Source organism: Leptodactylus fuscus, chromosome 10 (assembly GCF_031893055.1).
Source record: "Leptodactylus fuscus isolate aLepFus1 chromosome 10, aLepFus1.hap2, whole genome shotgun sequence".
Classification (NCBI taxonomy): Eukaryota; Metazoa; Chordata; class Amphibia; order Anura; family Leptodactylidae; genus Leptodactylus; species Leptodactylus fuscus.
The window spans coordinates 30,357,807-30,384,066 of record NC_134274.1 but is presented as its reverse complement, the minus strand read 5'-3'; the positions used below and the strand labels follow the sequence as shown (position 1 = coordinate 30,384,066).

The 26,260-nt window shown below is 39.1% G+C and overlaps 1 protein-coding gene across 3 annotated transcripts in view; it reads right to left on the bottom strand.

Moving 5' to 3' along the window:
- Positions 1 to 26,260, bottom strand: part of PCDH15 (protocadherin related 15) — a 1,015,846-nt gene that overhangs the window by 170,257 nt on the left and 819,329 nt on the right. For all 3 annotated transcript variants that reach the window (XM_075257479.1, XM_075257481.1, XM_075257480.1), the window contains 2 exons: positions 18,109 to 18,218; positions 14,788 to 14,928 (listed from right to left, as the gene is read on the bottom strand). In XM_075257479.1, the coding sequence (XP_075113580.1) occupies positions 14,788 to 14,928; positions 18,109 to 18,218 (251 nt within the window). The remainder of the gene's footprint in view (positions 1 to 14,787; positions 14,929 to 18,108; positions 18,219 to 26,260) is intronic.

Here is a 26,260-nt window from a genome sequence, read left to right as displayed (position 1 = left end):
CTTGTTTTAGTTTATTTAACACCTAATAGTATGGAGCTGACTGGTAGTTAATGCTTAGTGCCTTTATAGTAGAACAATGAAATGTGGTAGGTCAAGAGGTAGTATATAGCCAGCATTCGGCTCTCACTGCTGGTACTCTAACTCTGACAGTTTAGGCTGGTTCACATTTGCGTTGGTAATCCGTTCGGGGGAGTCTGCTTGGGGACCCTAATGAACGGACTACCGAATGCATTGGCAAGTGGTGTGCAGTGAAAGCACATGGGCCCCATAGACTATAATGTGTGTTTTCCGCACAGTCTCTGCACAGAACATGCGGACAGAAAAGTAGTTCACTACTATACGGACTCCATTATAGTCTATGGGGTCTGTGCTTTCACCACACACCGCTATCCAATGCGTTTGGGAGGGTCTCCATGCGGACTCCCCACAACAGATTACCAATGCAGATGTGAACCAGGCCTTAGTTCCTTGTATCTTGAGATGAGGGAACTAATTTGGAATGAACTGGATTTGTTCTAAATTTACTGTGACTGCTGTGATTGTTGGCTTGGCCAATAAAATCCATAGCAAGTGGACAGCATAGTATGATATTCTTAGGCAGATCAGAATGTACTGCCATTGATGTCAATGACCGGACAGCTCCAGCAATGATCGTCCCATTGGAATTAAGCACCAAACCATTTTGGCCAGTCTGATTGGTTACAACATTTTGGCTCTTAATATTGACATTCCAATGAGCAAAAAATTTCTGGAGCTGGACCGGCCATTGAAAACAATAGCTGCTATAGCCAGTAAAAGCTGGCGCTGCCCATTATTGTTTCAATGGCTGGATCAGTTCATGCTTTCAGATAAGTTTGGCACCATGACACCTCGAGCATCATACTTTTCACAGTTTTTCCAAGTGAAAGGATTCCTCAGCTTTTTAAAGCAACAGGAATACTCTGGATTCGAGAGAGAGCATAAAAGGCATTTGTAAAAATGTACAATATACTGCAAAACAAGTGTTGCAATATAGTATAGACACAATTGCATGTTCAAGTCCCCTTTGTAGACAAAGATATTATGTTCCAGCACTCCCTCCAGCGAATATCTGAAAGTTAGTAATGCCATAAAAACATTAATGCCACCTATACAAATCATTATTTGTACCCAATACCATCTAAAAATGCAACATGCAAAAATAAACCGCTAAAAACATGCTATAACTAAAAAGACTAAGCTCCATAACAAATGTGTGACGCATCTACAACTCTTCCTCCAAGTTAGCATACTATGGGTCTTGTACCCCACTGTGACTTTAATGTAGTACAGAGGCACGCTGTGTTTTTGCTTTCGTGCTGATTCCTTATGACACAGGGTTTTCCCCATATAAATAGCATAATCTAGTAAGAAGGATACATGGACTCATCATGGCTGCACATAGAATACCTACTGATCTATAAGAAAGTCTATGCCTGCAGCGTTGTATTAGTACTTGGGATATATGCATTTTATTTTGTTTGAATAAATAGGATATAAGAGGGGTCTCTTCCTCCATTCCTTACTGCTGGACTGCCAATATTTTTCTTCTAATAAATGCACAGTAGGCTATAGTTTTAGGTTTAACTATATTGAATTTGTAGCACATTGAAAAGGGCTGGCAGTCATAAGAAGTTATCATTTGTGCTGATCGATGATCTTTGCACAACTATATATACATTACATTTCTAGTGTATAAATGCTACGTCTCTGCAGTATATATCAAAGTTTGTGTCCCACATTACAGAGCCATTTACTATAGATTATAATTTAATTCCCGGTTTTTAGACTTTTACATCAAAAGGTGCTTGGCTATAGACCTAAAGAGATCTCAGGGATCTCTAAGAAATAATTGCAGCGTGGTTAAACTTTAATAAAACTTTTGGCATGACACAATGACAATGTCCAAAGGATTGGTCAGTAGTGGTCAAGACCTATAAAAACCTCTGATATGTCACCATTTCATGTCAAAAGCTTAGATGACGCAGAGAAAAGAGTGTTTATCAGTATAATAAAGCTGATTCTATATTGTAAGAGCAGTGATCATGTGGAACACATCCAAAGAATACTACAATGGTTTATAACAAAACTTAAAAAGGGGTTTGAATGACATGATAATGCAGTTTCCCTTTCATGGATGACTTATAATTGAGGGCTCATCCAGTACTTTGTTTTCTTGGATTTTGAGCACTATTGTTTCATAGGTGGTGTTTTGCGTTCCTCTGGATCAGCACTGCGGGGGTTGAACTAGACCGTTTTCAAGTCATTACCATCAGTCATTAAAATTCTGGCTTACTCAATGTACCATTTTGTCCTTTTACAAGTTCCCACGTTGTAATCGCAGACTAATGCTATATCATTTGAGAAACAGTATGATATGCTTTTAAAGGTTATCTCCGACTGATTCCAACAACATTCTATTTCCAATCTGTTAATGCAACTGGCCAGCAAAAAGATTTGCCCTGATGAATTATCACAATGGTAAAAGCATATAATCACATTAAAAAAAAAAAAAATTCTCGTAAGTAGGTTGGGTGCGGTATACCGGTATTCACCAAGTAGAATCTGAACAGAGTTTGTTTATCGTGAAATAATCTTGCATCTTGATGTTGTAAACTCATATTCTATCAAATGACAGATGCTGTACAACGTCTGTTGTGGGTCTTTTATCTTTTAGCTTAATCATAGAAGAAACCTAGAGGAGGTTAGGTAACAAAATCCTCCCCGGAAACATAATCTGTCAACTCCCGTCACTTGTAGAGTCCATAGGCAATGTATCAATCAGATCTCAAAGTTTTCCAAAGATTTAGTGTAGAATAATGAAGCACACTGAGAGGTATACCATGCTTTACAAGTCAAAGCTTCTCTTCACTTGCCAATGATGATTGTTTCATAGTCCCTCCATGTAATACATGATTTATTTTACTCCTATTCCTCACTTGTATAACAGTTCATTGATATGCTCTCTGTTACCTGCATCTACACTCTCTCCACATTCCAGGGCATGCCTATGGGGAAGCAACTAAAGAGGTAGCCAACATCAGTAATATCATGAAACACAAGCACCACTTTGTAGTCCCTGTAATCTGTGCTGCAGGCTTAGGTTCTCTTCACATTGCATTTTATTACTATGTTTGGCTTATGCTCTGGTAAAGATCAAGATAAACAGCCTGAATCCATAGAGCCGCATTAACCTGAGAGATGTCAAACAATACCTTACACACCCAAGTATTTACAGAATAAGGTATTGAACTATGCTATTCAAAAGAGAAGTATCTAGTAAATAAGATATAACACGGAGCGTATTATTAGAAGTGATATACTGTATGCCATTCATGCCAGTGCAACACCATGCATCAAAGTATAGGTTAGGAAATAACTTTGATATATACCAGAAACATAAGACTCCAATGTGATATTACCAGAGCTTTATTTAATCACCAATTTCATGGATAAATATGAGCATATTGGGAAGAGTATATTAATGCTGATGTTTCCTAAGCTGATCTTAAACCATACTTCCTTGGAGTACAACATATATTGAGGTCCCGGCTTTCCTTGTGCCAGAAACGGAAAACTATGCCTGAAATGAGACCGCAAACCGTCTTATTTTCTACTTTTGAAAAGTAGCAATAGGCTTAAAGGGGACTGTTTATGTCTTCAGGCACCCGAGGTTTTATATACCGCTAGTAAACTGACAGTGTGCAAAGATTAGCGCACTGTCAGCTTTCCCTCTGAGATATCTGAGCAATTACTGAAAGTTCTTCACCGTCAGAATAGACTAATACTGGGGGGCGTTCCTCACCGCTCTGTGTCATGACTGGGTGGTAAGGAACATTCCCTCTGACTGTACAGAACTACAGACAGTACTGTCAGGAGGGGCGTTCCCAGCTAGACTGTAAGGAACGCCATTATGATGGTGGAGAGCTATCGGTAATTGCACAGATATGTCTTTCCCTGGGGTACATAAGGGGAAAGCTAACAGTGCACTGAATTCAGCACACCAGCAGTTTTCTAACAGTATATAAAACTGCATTTGCTCAAAGACATGACACGTCCTCCTTAAGTAGGATCTTTCATGTCCTCTGGCACCTGTGGTTTTATATACTGCTGGAGATTGAACTCCGCGCACTGTCATCTTTGGTGCTGGTGATATCAGTGCCATTAGTTTCTACCCTGTTATACCTACAAAGAAAATGGAAATGCTGCTATTTTCAAAAAAGTGGGCGTTGTTGAAAACAGTTTTTCTGCTGCAGATTTTTTTCTGCAATGTGTGGATGGAGTTGGCCAGAATCCTATCCACTTTGTAGGTAGTGTAAACAAAAAAAAAATGTGTTTTTTGCCGTGGGTATATTACTGCGTTTTCGCTATGTGGAGTCCTGAGCTAAAGACGTTTGCCATGAACATAACTTTATTTAAATTTGTAGTAAATTAAAAGTTAAACATTTCTGCAAATATATATATATATATATATATATATATATATATATATATATATATATATATATATATATATATATATACACAGTACAGACCAAAAGTTTGGACATCTTCTCATTCAAAGAGTTTTCTGTATTTTCATAACTATGAAAATTGTAGATTCACACTGTCACACTGAAGGCATCAAAACTATGAATGACACGTGGAATTATATACTTAACAAAAAAGTCTGAAATGACTGAAAATATGTCTTATATTCTCGATTCATCAAAGTAGCCACCTTTTGCTTTGATTACTGCTTTGCACAGTTTTGGCATTCTCTTGATGAGCTTCAAGAGGTAGTCACTGGAAATGGTTTTCACTTCACAGGTGTTCCCTGTCAGGTTTAATAAGTGGGATTTCTTGCCTTATAAATGGGGTTGGGCCCATCAGTTGTGTTGTGCAGAAGTCAGGTTTATACACAGCTGATAGTCCTACTGAATAGACTGTTAGAATTTGTATTATGGCAAGAAAAAAGCAGGTAAGTATAGAAAAACGAGTGGCCATCATTAGTTTAAAAATGAAGGTCAGTCAGTCTGAAAAATTGGGAAAACTTTGAAAGTATCCTCAAGTGCAGTTGCAAAAACCATAAAGCGCTACAAACAAACTAGCTCACATGAGGAAGGAAGACCAAGAGTCACCTCTGCTGCAGAGGATAAGTTCATCCGAGTCACCAGCCTCAGAAATTGCAGGTTAACAGCAGCTCAGATTAGAGACCAGGTCAATGCCACGCAGAGGTCTAGCAGCAGATACATCTCTACAACAACTGTTAAGAGGAGATTCTGTGCAGCAGCTGGCCTTCATGGTAAAATAGCTGCTAGAAAACTACTGCTAAGGACAGGCAACAAGCAGAAGAGACTTGTTTGGGCTAAAGAATACAAGGAATGGACAACAGACCAGTGGAAATCTGTGCTTTGGTCTGATGAGTCCAAACTTGAGATCTTTGGTTCCAACCATTGTGTCTGTGCGAAAAAGGTGAACGGATGGACTCTACATGCCTGGTTCCCACCGTGAAGCATGGAGGAGGAGGTGTGATGGTGTGGGGGTGCTTTGCTGGTGACACTGTTTGGAATTTATTCAAAATTGAAGGCATACTGAACCAGCAAAAGCAAAAGGTGGCTACTTTGAAGAACCTAGAATATAAGACATATTTTCAGTTGTTTCACACTTTTTTGTTAAGTATATAATTCTACATGTGTTAATTCATAGTTTTGATGCCTTCAGTGTGAATGTGCAATTTTAATAGTCATGAAAATACAGAAAACTTTGAATGAGAAGGTGAGTCCAAACTTTTGGTCTGTACTGTGCGTGTGTGTATATATATATATATATATATATATATATATATATATATATATATATATAATCTCTACAACTCTGCATTTCCTTTGAATTATTTTATTGTCAATAGTCTTTTCTCCTGATTAGTTTTCATGAATATAGGCACTGTCTATAGTTAGGGACTTGTCAGAATCCTGGCCATGACTTCCTTACTATGGCTGGGTTGTCATCTCACACACATAGTATCACTGCCTGGTAACTCAGCCACAATAAGGAAATCATGGCCGGGTTTCTGACAACTGCCAGACTATAAATATTTCCTGCAGTCATGCTTTTATTCTTTGGCAAATGATCAAAACAAAAGACTGACTCCATCTTTTTTTTTTCTCTATTGGATAGAAAGAATGCTACACTATTCTGACAATCAAAATACAACAGTAAAAAGTGGTGGAACATTTTAAGTGTGAACATAGTCTTAATCTTATGTAGGTAAGACAATCACTAAAGTTTTAAGCTCAAAAGATCCAATTGTCTATAATAGAATCTGTTTAGTTCGGCCTTCTGTCACTTTGTTGAACAGAAAAAGTCATGTAGGACTTTCATCCAGTGTTTTGCACAGATGCTATAACCTATATACTAATGGAGCAGTTGCCACTGTGAACATGGTCTTATTAAAATATATCTACTAGGATTCTTCCAGACATTTTACTGTATATAGGAGCTAGAGCCAGAATCATGTATGTAGTTAACATAGCTTTAGAGATATCACTGGTTAAAGGTGGAGTTGTATATACTTCCACTTTCATTTTATCAAGTATGCAGGAGAACATGAGCATCTGAAAGTGCAAGGAGAGGAGAAAATGATTTTGTGACTATGCAATGCGTATGCTATTTATTCTACATGATAAATGCCATAAACATTAACATTGTGATGCCAGAATTTAATGTTTTATGATCATCTCACCTCTCAAAAAGTAATAACTGATCAAAAAAGTCTTATGTACCCACAAAATACAAGGTCTCATAAAGCTACATTTGAAATAAAATGTCAAAAGTTATGAATGCGGAGCATTGAGGATTGTTCCAAAATGCTACACCAACATTGCCCAGCATTTCCCTCCTTCCCCTCTCCCTTTTCTAAGTGACAGGGCCAGGGAGCTATGCCAAACATTCGCATGGCCCAGTCACTCAAAGAGTTTGGAGCAAGTATGGATAAAATGCACCAAAGTAAGAACTGTTTCAAAAATAGAACTGTTAATTAGTATTATTTTTGTCAATTAACAATATTAATAGAATGAACAAAAGAGAGATCTTAATCAATATTTGGAGTGACCAATCTTTAGAGGAGGAGTTGAAATCAATAGGAGCTGGGCAGGTCTTTTTTCCAGAAGCCGTTTGTTCTGGCTCCCGGAAAAAAGAACGGACATGCTCATTCTTCAGGCCGATTTGCCTACTGAATCCGCCTGAAGACACTCCCCCCTCCCGACTAGACCCATTCATTGGGCCTAATCCAGTTGCAGCTTCTCGTTTTTTGGTCCAGAAATTGAGACGGCCTCCGCCTCATTTTCCGAACCAAAAAACCCCTCATGCACTCAGCCTTAGGCTACAGCTGCTGATTACTCATCCATTACATTATGACCTACCTATCCGAAGCTATAGAGAACGTCTGGACATTGAACTATTGCTCGGTGACACTATTTATTTGTAGTCCCATCATCATCCAGTCTGTCTGGGATTACAAGAAGAGACAGGAGGATTTGAGCAGCACTAGATTTGCAAATGATCTCTGCTTACTTGTCTATTTTGTTTGTAACAAACTTCCTGCCGAATTCCTAAAATAATTGATGTTTTGATGTGATTTTTTTCTTTTGTTCATTTGCACAATTGTATTAATCAACAAAAAATAAACTATGAACACTTCTATTTTTGAAAGCATTCTTACTTTGGAGCATATTATCCCCACTTGTTTGAACTGTACAGTCATGATAATCTGCATGCTCCTGGTAGGATAATCTAGTACAGTACATAGTCATCATCTTATTTTTAATGTCTGATAGCCAAAATATGGGGGTTCATATATTGTAAAGCACGTCCTTTTATATTTCCTATGAATGTAATGCTACAACATTAGCATACCGAAACCTTGTAATTAAACCCAATCTTTTGATGAAAGCCCATGCACCATCCATTAATTACTATGGGATGTGCTAGTTCTGTATAAATATTAATAGTAGTAATTTCTGCTTTTCCTTTTTACTACAAACCCTAGTGGTACTGTATATGCATTAGAATATTTTACATTGCCTGAATGAGTAATATTGCCAGTAAATATTCATACCGGGATAAAACTTCATAGAGAAAAGTTATAGCAGCTGCTATAAAGTAAAAAAAAAAAAAACCCTTTGCATAGCAAATTGTTCTTTATACGTGCTAGCCGAAGCAAGCAAATTAAAATGGAATACTAGCATACTACTCAATTATTTTTGCCCATTAACTTGAGTTAATTGAAATGGGGTAAGCAGAATTTTCATAATATACATCATCATCGCCTTAATCAGTGAAACTTACCAGTTCCCACATTACTTATTTGATTTACATAAATTAAAGCTGAATGTGATTTCCTTTCCAATCTGGTTTCTGAAGGAAGGGATTAAATAAGGCAAGGATTTGATGACTCTCTTTGGCATAATTCATATTTTTTTTTAATTACCTTTGGGATTTTATTTATTTTTTTAGTGGTACCCACATTAGTTTGGTAGAAGGCAAAATATTTATAGCTGTAGCTACAGGATGAACATCTGCTATGTTCTCACCTCTTATGACTATTTAAAGCATTACATGGTAAATACAACAGGCAAGATTTGTCAAAACCAATGTAAATATTAGAGATGAGCGAGTAGTATTCGATCAAGTAGGTATTTGATCGAATACTACGGTATTCGGTATATTTGTACTCAATCGAATACTACTAGCTATTGGCAGTAAATATTCGATTCAGAACCAGCGTTGACTGGCCGTATGCTATACAGTGTATAGCATTCAGCATATCAACACTGGTTCTGCAGTAGGCTCGTCCTTTCTAGTCGGGAGAGCTGGCAGTTTGCTGTTACGAGGGAGCTTACTTTTTCTCATAGGAATACATTGACCAGCGTTGATTGGCCAGTGTACAGCATTTGGACAATGAACGCTGGTTCTGACGGAGGCTCGTCTGTGAGGAGGCGTAGTCAACAGCAGTCTCCATTGTGGTCCGATCTTAGACTCTGCCTCCTCACTTTTATGCACTTTTCTTTCATTTAGTTTACATAATATAGGTTGTTTAAATGGAAAGAGTTTTATTTAATTTTTTTAATTTTTTTTTTAATTTTACTGTTGTGGATAGGTGCTACAAGTGCTTTACATGTTAAAGAGTACCTTTCATCACTTGGGGTACATGCAAATTTATATACCTCTAGAAAGCCGACAGTGTGCTGAATTCAGCGCGCTATCGGCTTTCACGTTCTTTACTCCTGGTGAAAAGCCATTGGTGCCGGTACCGTAGCTCTTCACCGTCAGAAGGGCGTTTGTGACAGTCAGTCAGGAATGCCCTTCCTCACAGCAGCGCCTATAGCGCTGTTCTGTGAGAGAGGGGAGGAACGCCTCCCCTAGTACTCATCTATGGATGAGCACTATCAGGAGGGGAGAGGGGCGTTCCTCCCCGCTCTCACAGTACAGCGCTATAGACGCTGCTGTGAGGAAGGGCATTCCTGACTGACTGTCAGAAACGCCCTTCTGACGATGAAGAGCTACAGTACCGACACCAATGGCTCTTCACCCGGGGCACAGATCGTGAAAGCCGACAGTGTGCTGAATTCAGCGCACTGTTGGCTTTGTAGCGGTATATAAAACTGCATGTGCCCCAAGTGATGAAAGGTCCTCTTTAACCTTCATATTGTCCATAGACAAGAATTGTGAGGATACAGTACATTTCCAGCAAATAAGTCTTCTAAACTGTAAGCTGTATAACTCTGCCCAAGAACCATTGGGGACGCCCCCAATGCTGTTTGAGTGCTTGGGCCTGCCCCCAGTGCTGCGAGAGAGCTCATTTGCATACTGACTAAAACCGGGATTTCTACGGAATGTCGGTGCAGAGAAGACATCTATAAATAGGAGATGAATAGCCTTTCTTAAGGCTATTCCTACATGTCAACCAGAAAAAAAAGTGTTTTACTGGTAGAATCCCTTTAACTATAACTTCTGGACCCATTTTTTATTAAGTCTTTCTGGAGGTGATTAGAAATGTGCCAATACCTAATTTTATATAATTTTTCTAATTTTACACAATAACATGGTTTATAGCTTTTATTTTTTTGCAGCATTCACCGAGTGGGATAAATAATCACTTTATATTACAACTTGTTACACACTCTGCAGTACCAAATATATATTGCTTTTATGTTTTGGTTTTTTTTAACATAAGGGATATTTAAATGGAAAAATGTACTATGGCTGCCAGCATGATACTGACAGACATCCTATTAGAAGAACACTTACATGCTGTGGCATTTAATGATGAAAGTTGTCTCTGATGGTGGGGACTGTAGGAAGGAGTCGGCTGTAAATTACAGATGACACCCTGCTATTATTAGAATAGTATAAGTTTAACTCCTGATTCGGCACCATCTTGCACCGTCCATATAGAGTACAATGTGGGAACTTCTTCTTGGTGTATTGTACGTCTGTAGCCGATGTCAGGAAGGGGTTAATAGCTTTTTTATGAGACAGGATCAGAACCATGATAACACTGGATTCATACAGACATAATATGGCTATATTATGTGGATTGTATTACAGCTACAACTCCCAGCTAGGGACATATTATGGCCTTATACATTGAGCATAGGACAGTAATGTGTAGATACCGTATTTTTCGGACTATAAGACGCACCTAGGTTTTAGAGGAGGAAAATAGGGAAAAAAAATTTTGAAGCAAAAACTGGTAAAATATTTAATATATGGGAGTTGTAGTTTTGCAACAGCTGCAAGGCCACATTGACAGGTGACCCTGCAGCTGTACGGGGATGTATAGGGCGTTTTGTTTTTTTTTGCGGGGCCAGATGTACTTTTTAGTTATACCATTTTGGGGAATGTCTATCTCTTAGATCACCTTGTATTGAAAAAAAAACAGGAGGTGATTTAGAACTTTTATTTATTTTATATTTTTAAAGCTTTTTTTTTTTTTTTACTATTTTATTCCCCCCCGGGGGCTTGAGCCTGCGGTCACTTGATTGCAAGTCCCATAGACGGCAATACAACTGTATTACAGCGGATGCCAGGTGCCACATTCAGACTATAAGACGCACCCTTCTTTTCCCCCCAAATTTTGGGGAAAAAAAGTGCGTCTTATAGTCCGAAAAATACGGTAATCAGCATCATGAGTTTGTTTTATTTATCTTACTTGTATAGCTCCAACATATACTAGAGACTTGTGGACCCTCATTTTTGTGAATGCCGATGACCCAGCAGTCAAACCCGTAGTGGGTAGACAGTTATCTGCTTTCATATTGATAGTGTGTATGTGTTATTCATGGAAAACCTCTAACTTCCGTCCATCTTTCGTTCCCACATTTAAATTTTCAGCCATCCAGACTTTTAGATTTCCTGCTAATCCAGCATGGGAATTTTTCTACATGCCAGATTAGCATAATATCCAAACAAATGTGTGCTGAATAAATAGGATTTAACTAAAATATATAGTATGATTATATTAAAATCTTGACAGATGAAGGCGGCCATTTGTCAGCAGGGCTGGTGCAGAAATTATAAATCCCAAGACTGAATCTCGGTCACGAACAGTTTTGAAAATTCTATCTTAGACAGATGCATAGACAATTGTAAAGGGTATTGATTATGGTGAAAATTAGAGACGAGCGAACAGTAAAATATTTGATATTCGTTTCGAATAGCCGCTAAATATTCGACTATTCGAACGAATATCGAACCCCATTATGGGGAAAAATGCTTTGTTTCAGGAGAGTCACCAAGTCCACTATGACACCCCAGGAAATGAGGTCAACACCCTGGAATGCAGCTGGGACAGCAGGGGAAGCATGTCTGGGGGCATCTAAAATGCCCAAGTCACTGTATTATGTCGGGATCCCTGTCAGCTTGTGATATGCGCGAGCTGACTTTTTCCCATAGGAATGCATTGACCAGCATTGATTGACTGAATGACATACAGAGTACGGCATTCGGCCAATCAATGCTGGTTCTGCCGGAGGCTCGTCTGTGAAGAGGCTGAGTCTATCGGACCAGGATGGAGACTGCTGTGGACCGATCTTAGACTCCGCCTCCACCGGCAGAACCAGCGTTGATTGGCTGAATGCTATACTCTGTATGGCATTCGGCCAATCAACGCTGGTCAATGCATTCCTATGCCAAGATGTAGCAGAGCTGGCTGTGCGCTCAGCTCAGTTACTCCAAAGATGCAGTCATGCTCAGTGTACGGCCAGCACTGCTACATCGGAGATGAAGCAGAGCTGGCCGTGCGCTGAGCTTGGCTACTCCAGAGATGTAGCCGAGCTGAGCGCACAGCCAGCACTGCTACATCGGAGATGAAGCAGAGCTGGCTGTTCGCTGAGCTTGGCTACTCCAGAGATGCAGTCGAGCTCAGTGCACAGCCAGCACTGCTACATCGGAGATGAAGCAAAGCTGGCCGTGCGCTGAGTTCGGCTACTCTGGAGATGCAGTAGAGTTCAGCGCACGGCCAGCACTGCTACACCAGAGAGGAAGCAGAGCTGGCCGTGCATTGAGCTCGACTACTCCGGAGATGCATCCAAGCTGAGCGCACGGGCAGCACTGCTACATCGGAGATGTAGCTGCACACTGCTGCACACTCAGCTCTGCTGCATCTCTGTGTAGCAGAGCTGTGTCAGCACTGCTACATCTGAGATTGGACCACAATGGAAACTGCTGTGAACCGATCTTAGACTCCGCCTCCTCCGGCAGAACCAACGTTGATTGGCCGAATGCTGTACTCTATATGGCATTCGGCCAATCAACGCTGGTCAATGCATCCCTATGGGAAAAAGTCAGCTCGCGCATATCGCAAGCTGACAGGGATCCCGACCAGAAAGAGCCCCAAAGAGCTGTTTCAGTAACATTCCCCCCTAAATAAAGGTAATCCCTAGCTAACCCTGCCTGTAGATCTGTCCCTGTCTCACAGTCACATAGTTCAGTCTCAAATTAACCAAATGTTAAATCCACCATTCGTATAAATTGGACATCACCTGATTTAGCCAGCCAATTCCTTTTTCCGATTTTTTTTTTTTTCAATACCTCCGTTGTCGTAGTTCCTGTCCCACCTCCCCTGCACAGTTATTAGTGCAAAAAAAGCACCAGGGAAGGTGGGAGGGGAATCGAATTTTTACTATGTTTGCCTCGTGGTATTCGATTGCAATGGAATACCCCGAACGGCCTGATATTCGATCGAACAGTGTTTGCTCATCTCTAGTGAAAATTTCTTTTTTCAGTTTTTATTTCTAGGATTTCTGTGTTTTGGATTTTACTTAATGTAAATCTAGGATTTAATTCTCTTTTTGCGATTCGATGACAGCAATGATAGACAAAACATGCAAATTACCATAATGATGAAGCTTAATACATCTGTTCACAAACTATTTTGATTATTTTAGTCTTCATAAATGCATTAAATATTTGATATACATTTGGAGTGAATTTTAAAATGAATATATTAATATTTTACATGCATTCCTATCTAAAATTCATTCAAATAAAAGTAATCATTACTTTTTAATAATTTACTGAACTCAAAAATTGAATGAATGATCTTTGCCACAATGAAAGTGCATTAACTAGACTAAGAAATTATAGGACTTCCTTGGCCAGTAATGTCTTCCAACACACACAGTAAGACTGTTGCCGCTCGGGTTGCTGGTGCTTTCATATAAGCATATGGAAGGACTAATTATCTATGGGCTTTTCCTCATTACTTGCCATTGGATAAACTTCAGAACCAGTGGCGTAACTAAAGTCTTGTGGGCCCCCCTACCACATCCCTATGCAAATTCTTGATGGTGATGTTACGGGTGCTAAGAAGTTTAATCCACCTTAGTGTGTTCTGGTAATCTGTGGGTCTCCTTGGCTTAGTTCAGAATTACTCGTGAAATTCTTAAATCTACTGTAGTTTCAATCAATATCATAAGTTTGGGAAACCCAAACCATCAAGATGTTATTTGAACAGTAAAATATAGTGATGGATTCAGCATATCAAGAAAGAATGAAAAATATAGACCATGTATTCTTCACTAAATTTCCTATAAAGGGGTTATCTAGGATTTTTTTTTTTTTTTAGTTTATGGCCTATCCTTAGGATATAGGTCATAAATATCTGAATAGACACCCCCGCCAAACAAAACAGCTAAGGCATACGGGGGCCCACCATTGTTCCCGAAGGATAGGCCATGAATAAAAATTTTAAGTCCATTCCCATGACTCTATTTTTAGCTTCCTTTGTTCTCCTTTGCAGTCTGGCTCAGAATTGACCATCCTTTTTATATTCTAAATAAATAATTGCCTAATTCAATTTTATTTCTATGTACACCTATTTTAATTGATGGTTATCAATATTGTCATTAACATAATGTACACTTGTCAGAAGCAAATGGAAATAAAAATCTGGAAGGTAATAGCTCTCTGCCTGGCTGACTGAATCCACCATAATATTTTAGACCACAGTCGAGCAGATGGATAAATAAATAAGATAAACAGGACATATTCATAGGCTACAATAAGTTAGCTGAAACTTTATATCTGCAACAACACAGACATATATTCAGTTCTTTCCTGTACTTTGAAAATATATTTGTCCGAAGTCTTTAAAAAAATGGGATCTAATCACATACAAGTCAGGGCATACTGTCCTCGGTGAGACAAGAATGTCTGTTTCTTAAAAAATGTTCTGAAATTTATGAAGAGAAGCATCACTTTCACAGTAAATGAACTGTAACTTACTTTTAGAAGCTGCTCGTAGATTAAATCTAGCCACTTGCATAGAATCGGCTTGAATTCTGAGTTCATAGCTTGTAGTATTTTCATAGTCCAGCGGCTTTATGACAGAGATAACCCCTGTGATGTTATCAATGGCAAATATACCTGCATTGAGAGGAAAGTTTTAAGGAGATTATTTTAGAAATAAATATAGAAAATCTAAGATGGGAAATGCTAGATTAATGAAATCAAGTAACCAAATGATTAATGCTTTCTCTGCTTGACAAATAATCTAAAATAGAAATGTAAAGGTTTTTGGTAATCCATAAGGTCTAAAAGAACACTGAACAAAAAGGGGTAAATTTATGAAGACTGGCACGTCTTACGCAAGTCTTAATAAATGGTTGACTGGCGCAGGGACCAAGAGGCTGTGGCGGTTGGAGGTCCCAGCACCAGAAAGGGAATCTTTTAGATTACCATTCTAACTCCTGTCAGGAAACTGTCGTTAGTTTTAGTAAATCTGCTGGGCCAAGGCGCCCTTATATCTCGCCTTACAATGCTCACATTCACAGAATGTGTCAGGCGAGGGGTGGATTGGGGCACACATTTAGCGCAAGATAGGGTCTTGTCCTAAACATGTATCTTAACCACTTCCGGACCGTACATAGACTATATACGTCCGGAAGCTTGTTGCCTTGTTCTGACAGGATGTACCGGTGCGTCCAATCTGAACACAGCAGCTGCACGAGATCGTGCAGCTGCTAAAACTGGGAGCCGGCTGTGACTTTAGCTGGAGCTTCCAGAGAGAAGGCGGGGGAGGTTTATTACTTTCCCTGCCTTCTCAATCACTGTGGATACAGCGCTCAATGACCAGAAATTGGCCCGGTACTGAAGTGGTTAATATCATCCCTCTGTGCCAGTTTTCTGACTTAGAGGGAATGATAAATTCTCCCAATTTGCACAAAATATTTTTTTTTTTACAAAATCCCAACCCTTTCTACAATCATTTCCTCTCTGTAATATAAAGAAATCTTCTCTATGGATCCAGGAAGCCCTGCCATGTCCCCCTCTTCCTTACTATCCTGTTTTTGGCTGCAAGACAACTAGCTGGAGCAGGAGCCATCTATTTCAGCCTTGTCTGCAGTACAACAAAATAAATTATTAAGGCTTTCCCCTTTATCTGGCAACCAGTCAAATGTTCTATAATTGTAGGATGATACTTACCTTTAATTTTCATTATACCATGTTCATTTTTAAGTCTTGGTAAATACAAGTCTAAAAAAATATCTTTGGACCACAAAAAAGCCTGACTAACTTCAAGTTATCTGTAATATTATAATGGTGGTTCTTCTTTCTTTTTAACATACATGTATGGGGGTTCATGAGCTGTGATGCTTATCCATTTGAAGAAAGAAGACTTGGCAGTGCCCTAGAGCTCTGTAAACAAGTTGGAGTCTTCTATCTGGAAATAAACCTTTGGCCATCAGACCATTGAAACTGAGGACATTTCATGATTAGAGATTCCAAGTTGAATCAAGTCCAGGGGGAACCTTTGGTGTGGCAGCCCATGGCATGGATGTATAATGTAACATAAAATAAGTTTTAATGTATATGGAGTTAACACAAAATATAATATTGTGACCCAATTGCACAAACTACTCTGAAAGTTTCTTCTTGCTGGCTGCTTAGAATAATGTATTCTATCTCGAGCCTTAGAAGGAAAATGCAGTCGTCCAGCACAATGCTCATGTTCTATGGTAGGCAATTAGAAAAGCCGGGTGCAGTTCAGTGTCGGCTAGTCGTCCTGCTGCACTAGATGCTGAAATGACTTTGAAGATTACAAGGCTAATTGCCAGGTGACACAGATCTGCGCACGAAAAGTCATTTCGAGCTTTCTCCTATGCAAAACAATACAAATAATAAACCTTTCAGTGTTGAATGAACCTTGGTTCAGTGGGATTTCTATTCAATTAAATGTCACAACACTTCCAGAAAGAAGATGGTAACATTAATCATTTCTGGCGTGTATGTGCAAACCCGCTCTCTTTATTTTATATGTGAATGACTTTTCCCAGTAGTAAATTTTCTTTTTATCTCTTATTCTCTGCATTTTCCCTCCCTCCTTTCTTGCGGCTCATCTCGTGGGATTGTTTCCATTAAACAATGACAACTCTTCCTGCGCGCCCGTAGCATACATGACAAAAGTATTCTGGGGAATGAATGTTATATACACTGGAAAATGTTAGTTATAAACGGAAGTTCATTATAACTTCAAGGTTGATAGGCAAAATCTCATGTATACTAACAATGCATGTGTTATAAAGAGAAAGGTGAGGAGCTGCATGGCTAACCAGTCCACCAACAGTACGTCAATACAATAAACTGGATCCATGAACTTTGCTTTATGAAGTCATATATGTTTATTCTAAACATGTATATCCTTTAAGATTGATACTGAGATAGTATTATACTATGGTAACACTCCTACAGTGAGGTGTGCATTATACTCCTTTTATCCTACACCACACATTGCCTCTGACACATTGTCATTGCACTCACAAGGTCACTATACATTATTCATCTTCTGCTGTTGGGATTATTTCATTTCTTATATATTACTTTATACCCATCCGCTTTGAATATAAGGTAGGAACATATAAATTGGAAGGAGGACACTTAGGTGTCATGTACACGGCAGATCCTACTGTATGTGCAATAAACCTTTGACCTTGTGTAAGGCACCATATTATAGAGACATAGATGGAACTCGCATAAAACTCAATTTCGCATGAAACAAATTCAATGAAATAATGCAACATGCTAGCAAAATCCTTGATCAGGTGCAATACACAGTATTACCACTGGGTGGCCACATTATAGGATAGATATCTCATGACACAGTGTTATAAAATTGTGTTATTTTAAAGACTTGTAATGTTGTGTCCTATCTCTGTATATGTCGAAAAGGAAGGGTAAGGACAAACATATCTGCACCCTAGAACCAATAATTTTAGGATAAGAATACACCCATTCATGGCTCCACTAGAGAATGCTGCAATATTTGTATAAAATGTGAAAGGGAGCTTTAGATCAACCCAGTTCAGATGTTGTATAAATTTATTATAAGATGATGTTCATGAGCCCTTAGTGAAAAAAACAAACAAAAAAAACTTAGGCTATATTCTAATATCTCTCACTGGCAAACTCTATATTAAACGTCTGCCATAAATAGCTAAAAAAATGTATATCAATATAAAAGAAATAAAAAATACCCTTCTCATAAACATGTTTTTCACTCCAGTACACAACAAATAAAAAAAAATGTCCAACAATAAAGTAGTTTACCTTGATCATTCCCTGAGACGATAGAATAGACAATGGTCTGGTTTAAGGCTGCAGCTGTTACTACAGTAACTGTAGTGCCAATAGGGGCAGATTCACTCACAGGAGGCGGCCTAAGAAATGGAATTACATTAGTATACATTCAGTATCACACCTCAATTGTTATGCTCTTTTTATAGCATTGATGTATCACATATACAACATATACATTAAACAGTATGATGTCCCCAGGAGTAAAGCATATTTTTAAGGCAATCTAGAAGAGTTGCCATAGATAGTAAACTGGTGCTAAAACACATATAATATTCACATTTATGAGTTGAAAGGGGTAGTATGTCAGAGATCTACTGCGTAACAAGCTTCTGTTATAAAGACCTGAATAGTATAGGACAAGGGTATAGATGTTAAAGAAAGAGCTCATGTAGCTGAAGTGAGACACTTGTAGAGAAGGGCAGTCTTGGTTGGTTTCTTTTTGGTGGTAAGAAGCTTACTGGGATTCCACTTCAAACAAAGATCATTGTTTGTACAAGGGTGGGAGCGAGACCAAGCGGTTGGAAGGGTAAATAATCATCTGGCCCTTCTGTCCTGAGTATCATATCCTGGGATCATAATAGTGAAACTTGCTATAGAACCCCATTGCTCATGTATCTGCCCTTGGCATAGCATGTTGTGCTATCCTATACAATAAAAACCAAAGGAAACATGACAGACTCCTCATAATTCAATGAGTGGGGGGAAAAAAAACACATCTCTGAAATGTATCTTGACAAAATCATCATGGATCCTATAAACATGAAGGTCACAATGTCAGTGTGAACATAGCCTCAGAGTTAGTGATAATAAGTGTGATTCTGGTTAAGACATCAGCACAATCCTGTCACTAATAAATTCAATTTGGTCATAAACTCATTAGGATTAATTCCGCATTCATTTCTTATGCATATTTCCAGGCCGACTGCACAATAATAAACCACAATATTCTAAACATGCAAATTGAGACAGTGTCTTCTGTTGATTTGGCACCATTACAAGTATTACGCTTCTAACTGTGCATCCAAGAGAATCTGACCTGCGGGCTAATTCTCCAAAGAAATACTGACTTTTCATTAGGGCAGAATGAAGTACAATTTATCCCGATGATTAGATATAATAAAAAAGCAGCATTAAAACCATGCAAACAGTGTAAAGCACATAGAGGATCTGGTGTAGTCCGTCACCGGGTAATTAAATAGACTCCGCTCTTTACCTGTCTGTTATATGAGGCTGCTAAAACTAAGCAAATTATCAGAAGCCGCACTGTACAGCTACTATGCAAAATATAGATCATCACAATGACATAGTAAATGTCCCCAAGCGAACCTTAAAATCAAACCTGTCATACTTTTGTCTACAATGAAGCTGCTGAATATTAAACTGCTTGTGCATAATAATGTGTTATGAAAAAAAATAGTTATCCAGTAATATTCCTTGTTCAGTAGTCTACACTATACTTGCTCAGATGTTTAAGTGCAACTAGATTTCTTTAATTTACTATAATTATTCACTAAGCTAGGTTAAGGGAAATCTACACTTGTATTATTTATGACTGGGTGCCTGAAATATACTACTACTACTACTACTACTACTAATAATAATAATAATAATAATAATAATAATAATAATATTATCAATAATAATAACAACTTTATAAAGCACCAGCATATTCCACAGCACTTTACAAATCATCTATGGACGAGTACTGTGAGGAGAGGGAGGAGGTGTTCCTGTCTGGAACGCCTTCTGACGGTGAAGCGCTACTGTACCAGCACCGATAGCTCTTCACCTGGGGCACAGATCGTGAAAGCCTAGCGATGTATAAAACCGCATGTGCCCCAAGTGCTATCATACCTAGACTCACCGCTACAATTTGTACAGTAATTGAATAGTATGGCTTCCAGAATGTCAACAATACCAGGAGCTGTGCTGTCTCTGGACATCTGATTTGCAGGTATCAGGGGTGTCAGACCCCCACAGGTCTAAAATTGCTGGCCTATCCTATGGATATGCAGATCCGTGTGCAAGTGCTTCAGCGGCAGGGCTGATTACCGGATTTGCCTACTGACAATTGTGATACAGACTTAAGCTGAGCATATCCATCATGGATAAAGGAGAGACATCGGGCATGAATTCCTGAGGAGACTTTTTTTTTAATGTAGATTGTGAGTCCCATATAGGGATCACAATGTACATTTTTTTCCCCTATCAGTATGTCTTTGTAGAATGGGAGGAAATTCATGCAAACACGGGGAGAACATACAATCTCCTTGCAGATGTTGTTCCGGCGGGATTCAAACCCAGGACTGCAGCGCTGCAAGGCTGCACTGCTAACCACTGAGCCACCGTGTTGCTTCCTCCTGAGATTTGTTGACTGATTTGCATATTCGTAAAAAGATTATTTCTGTATTGCATCATCAGTTTGTGACTACAACGATATGTTCTGCTAACATTTAATACCTCACAAACCAACTACACTCACCGGCCACTTTATTAGGTACACCTGTCCAACTGCTCGTTAACACTTAATTTCTAATCAGCCAATCACATGGCAGCAACTCAGTGCATTTAGGCATGTAGACATGGTCAAGACAATCTCCTGCAGTTCAAACCGAGCATCAGTATGGGGAAGAAAGGTGATTTGAGTGCCTTTGAACGTGGCATGGTTGTTGGTGCCAGAAGGGCTGGTCTGAGTATTTCAGAAACTGCTGATCTACTGGGATTTTCACGCACAACCATCTCTAGGGTTTACAGAGAATGGTCCGAAAAAGAAAAAAGATCCAGTGAGCGGCAGTTCTGTGGGCGGAAATGCGTTGTTGATGCCAGAGGTCAGAGGAGAATGGCCAGACTGGTTCGAGCTGATAGAAAGGCAAGTGACTCAAATAGCCACCCGTTACAACCAAGGTAGCCAGAAGAGCATCTCTGAACGCACAGTACGTCAAACTTTGAGGCAGATGGGCTACAGCAGCAGAAGACCACACCGGGTGCCACTCCTTTCAGCTAAGAACAGGAAACTGAGGCTACAATTTGCACAAGCTCATCGAAATTGGACAATTGAAGATTGGAAAAACGTTGCCTGGTCTGATGAGTCTCGATTTCTGCTGCGACATTCGGATGGTAGGGTCAGAATTTGGCGTCAACAACATGAAAGCATGGATCCATCCTGCCTTGTATCAACGGTTCAGGCTGGTGGTGGTGGTGTCATGGTGTGGGGAATATTTTCTTGGCACTCTTTGGGCCCCTTGGTACCAATTGAGCATCGTTGCAACGCCAAAGCCTACCTGAGTATTGTTGCTGACCATGTCCATCCCTTTATGACCACAATGTACCCAACATCTGATGGCTACTTTCAGCAGGATAATGCGCCATGTCATAAAGCTGGAATCATCTCAGACTGGTTTCTTGAACATGACAATGAGTTCACTGTACTCCAATGGCTTCCACAGTCACCAGATCTCAATCCAATAGAGCATCTTTGGGATGTGGTGGAACGGGAGATTCGCATCATGGATGTGCAGCCGACAAATCTGCGGCAATTGTGTGATGCCATCATGTCAATATGGACCAAAATCTCTGAGGAATGCTTCCAGCACCTTGTTGAATCTATGCCACGAAGAATTGAGGCAGTTCTAAAGGCAAAAGGGGGTCCAACCCGTTACTAGCATGGTGTACCTAATAAAGTGGCCGGTGAGTGTATGATTGTTTTGGGAGGTAATTTTGACCTAACAACCTCCCTTTAAAGCAGCGCTACCATAATATTTACTGGAATTCCCAACCAACTATAAGATCAAATTATTCATGGAAATAGTGGCACTCATATCCATAAGCTGCATCTAGTATTTACTACTTGTATCCTTTCAATTCCATTCTCTTGCTTGACCATATTCTTTTCCTGAGGTGCTTACATTTAGAGTAATGGTCATTGATTTGAGGAACGGAGTTGTGGTCAATATCTATCAATATGCTATGTGTATGTACAACTGGTCAAATGGATAGCTTTATTGCTTTTACACTGTTCAATATGGTTAAACCCAAAATCACAGGATAGATGAAAGCAGAAAATAAATATCCCTTCCAATGATTGCTTGTTGAAAGAGAATCAATTCAAGAAAGAAAATGTGAAATATGAAAAGCAGAAAAATCTAAATCACTAAATAAATGTTGGCTTATTATACACTATTGTGAATATATGCTATAAAATATGTGTTGCAAGTATTGATGGAAACTTAAACCACGGAGGAGTCCAGTGACTGATTTTATTGACCGAGCTGGTAAATGATACTGACACAGTTACCGACAGTCAATATTAATCCGTCACTTTTACAAGTTTATCTATGGAAAGATCTGTAAGATTTGTACTTAAGTATTGGCCTATTAGGAACTAAAAACACTTTACTGGTTCGGTGTACCTGCTTCCTGAAAAAATAGAGACCCCATGTTTGCAATTTCCATGTGTAGATAAGCATACATCTGCTTTTTCTGCATTTTAGTTGGGTCGTCCCCTTATGGAGGATATGACTCTTGTCTTGCTAATAAAAAGCAGAATCAATAGACCTCTTATCTCCCAAATAGCGTACATTAAGAAAGAAGACGTCTATTTCTCCACTAAAATCCAATGTATTAATTATCCACTCCCAATGAAATGACTGTTTGTTCATTAAATTTCATTTTCAGAATGTGATTCGCAAAATTGGTCTTCCAGACTATGCTGTCAATTATACACAAGGATAAAGTGATATAACTGTAATGAGTCGATAAAAGCTGACAATAAGAATAGTTACATATTGGCAGTCCAGAGTAAATACTAAGGCCTGTATAATGGAAAGACTGACGCTGAATACTAATTAGTTTAATTCATTACGGGCCAATTGTTCAGGCATGACTAACTATTTAATTATTTAGAAAAACGGGTGCGCATTGGGAATAGCCAACTTCATATACAGTAAAATGGCATCAATACAGTATTTGTATATTGTATGTAATGGAATTGCTACATAGGTTTTAAATTCTTAAAAGATATATATATATATATATATATATATATATATATATATATATATATATATATATATATATATATATATATATACTTTTTTGTTGCTCCAGTGTTTTTAGATCTTTTAGCCAGTTGTCTATATGGTAATACTGAAGTAAAATTATAAGGATTTAATTTGAGTTTTTACACTTTTGATAACTACATCATGCTGGATATCAGTTTCTGGCCCATATCCTGAATGATGGAAACTTCTATTTGCCTAATCAGTACTCGGGGTTTATTACAATGACTGTGTCTTTGTTTGTCCACCCATTGAGTTTGACCCATTGAGTTTGCTGGCCATGGACCCAAAATGTCAATGTTGTTTTCACCTAGCCACTTCGTTATCACTTTTAGTTTGTGGCATGGTATCTATCATGATTGATCAAGATTTGTTAATCATGGGATGGCGTCTGCATCATTGGGAGAGGATGTTTTAGATGCTTTTTTTTATTCATGGCAGTGCTCTTTGGCAAAATTGTGAGCCCGTTTTCTTGAATGAAAATCAGCCCCACACGATTGACTTATAAGGTGCTTTACTGTTGGCAAAACACAGGACCCCATAGTGGTGCTCACCTTCATAATCATTCTTCCAGATGTCCCAGACTATCTGATGGGGCCTCATAAGTGAAAGTGACTTTACCACAGCCCATTCCCTGTATTTCCTCCAGAATGTCAGTGTGTCCCTGATGTTTTTCTTTGACAGAAGTGGCTTTTGGATGAATGATGTGGGTCACATAACACTAACTCCTAAGGGGAGGTTCACACCTGTGCCCGGTATCCAGTTTTTGCATTCTGCCGGGTTTCCGTCTTTTGCCCCAGCAAAACTGGACAGGGGACAGAAACACGGAGGTCGGTTTTAAAACCCATTCACTTGAATGATTTTGCAAAGGTGACCGCTCGTGTGTGTCTTCTGCCTGTCCGCAAGGAAACCATTTTTTCAGCCGGACACAAAGTCCTGCATGCCACTCCAAACATATCACTAGTCATGTGCTGAGACAGGAAGCGGAAACAGTAGGCAATCGTCCCATGTCACCCAGAAGTGTGGCAGGACATGGAGGCCACTATGGTACTGAAAACATATTATAAGCACAATCTGTTTCATTTTCAAGCATGTTAAAGAGGTTTTAATCTGGCCTGACGTCTTTAATTTGGTGTTATATAACTGTGGCAGTTTCATTGTATACCCTGAGACATTTAGGCTGAACTGTTTTATTCTCCTCTCTGGGAACACACTTGATATGTTTGCCAACATTATTCAAGGACAAATAAAAGGTTACATAGTACTTGAACTGTGCAGTGTCACAAAGGATAAGAAGTCCTTTAAAATAACATTTTTTTTGTATTATTTATATGAATAAATCTTTCTGTATTTGTCTATCCTGGAAGCCATTTGGGTATTGCTATTTGCATGTCCTTGAAAGTAATCTGCATTGAATACGTACTCACAGCCATGAGTGTTTGCTTTTTATTGATCTCAGAAAAATGTTGAAGTGTTTATCTTAATTTATTCCTCTGGCAGAATATGTATTTGCCTTTGGACGCTCCACTGGAGGTAAATATAATCTTTCCTTAACTGTGTACAGAACAGTGACCAACAACAGGCAACCCTCAAGCAGTTCACTTGTGTGGCTCTCCCGCTTAGCTATAATTCTCATCGTCTCGGCTTGAGAATTATGTTGCTCTCTTGAAAAAATAATAAGCCCTGAAATTTCTGTGTAACACGCAATTGACTTTGATATGTGACTTTACATTTGCCGTTTGATTAAATTGCTTGACTGTTATGGAGGCTAAAACACCCATAATATTTGCCATACCATAGACCACTGTTGGCTGAATGCTTCAGCTTCTGACCCCCGTACAAGTGCTTGCTTTGCTCAGGCCACTAGTGATGACTTTATCTCCCATTGGGATTGAAAGGATCAACATGTTGAGATTAGAGATCAGCGAACACTGTTCGGATCAGCCGATCCAAACAGCACGCTCCCATAGAAATGAATGGAAGCAACTGTGACGCTGACTTTGCCGGCGGCCGGCCGGCGTCACAGGTGCTTCCATTCATTTCTATGGGAGCGTGCTGTTCGGATCGGCTGATCCGAACAGTGTTCGCTCATCTCTAGTTGAGATCCAAGATTCCTCCTTTTTTAGATTGAAGACCAATAAACCTGCCAATTTTGGCAAGACCCGCCAACTATCTAATATGTATGGCAGTATTCCAAAGAGGGTAAAGACGGATCATGTTGCTGAAATTTATCATCATCCATCTTTTATTCTTGCAGATGATAACTTATATGGGCAAAAGTTTTGGTATGCCTACATATTACACCAATAGGAGCCTTTATTACATTCCACTTTAAACCCCTATGCATGTCATCATGGACCTTTCTCATTCTGAAACACAAAAGGGCATTCCCTAAATTCTTCCCACAAAATTAGATTCATACAAATGTCTTAGCATGCTGAAGAACTTAATTTCCTTTCACTGGAACTAAGGGGCCTAAGCACCTGGCGCAATGTAGTCTAGCAGCCAACATTCCCCTGTCATCAAACTGCCAGATAGCAAATAATGATTTGTCACTCCGCAGACCATCTTGGTATTGTCCTTGATGATGTAAGACTTGCAGTTGGCACTGCTTGCAACAAAGGTGACTTCCTAATAACCTAGCATGCTGCGTTACATTACATGTGATTTAACATAGAAGAGTTTGTAAAGCTGAAGGGGCTATTCCAAGACTATGATATTGGTGAACTGTCCATAGGATAGGTCATCAGTATGAGATTATTGGGTTCTGGCACTTTTGCTGATCAGCCTTGGAGAGGCTGCAGCATTGGAATGAGTGTTGTGTCCTTTATACTGCATACCAAGCCCAATGACATACACTATAACATGGCCATGCTTTGAATTGAAGCTAAATCCCATTCATTTAAATGGGACTAGAAGAGAAAGGTCACCAGAAAAATCCTTTAAGGTCAGGGGTAAAGAGTGCAAAGAATCGGCGAAGGTGGTGAAAGGTCGTATTTAAAGAGGTTCCTGAGATCACAATATTGATGATCTACTGTTAATATTGGTGATAAATCTCATACCCT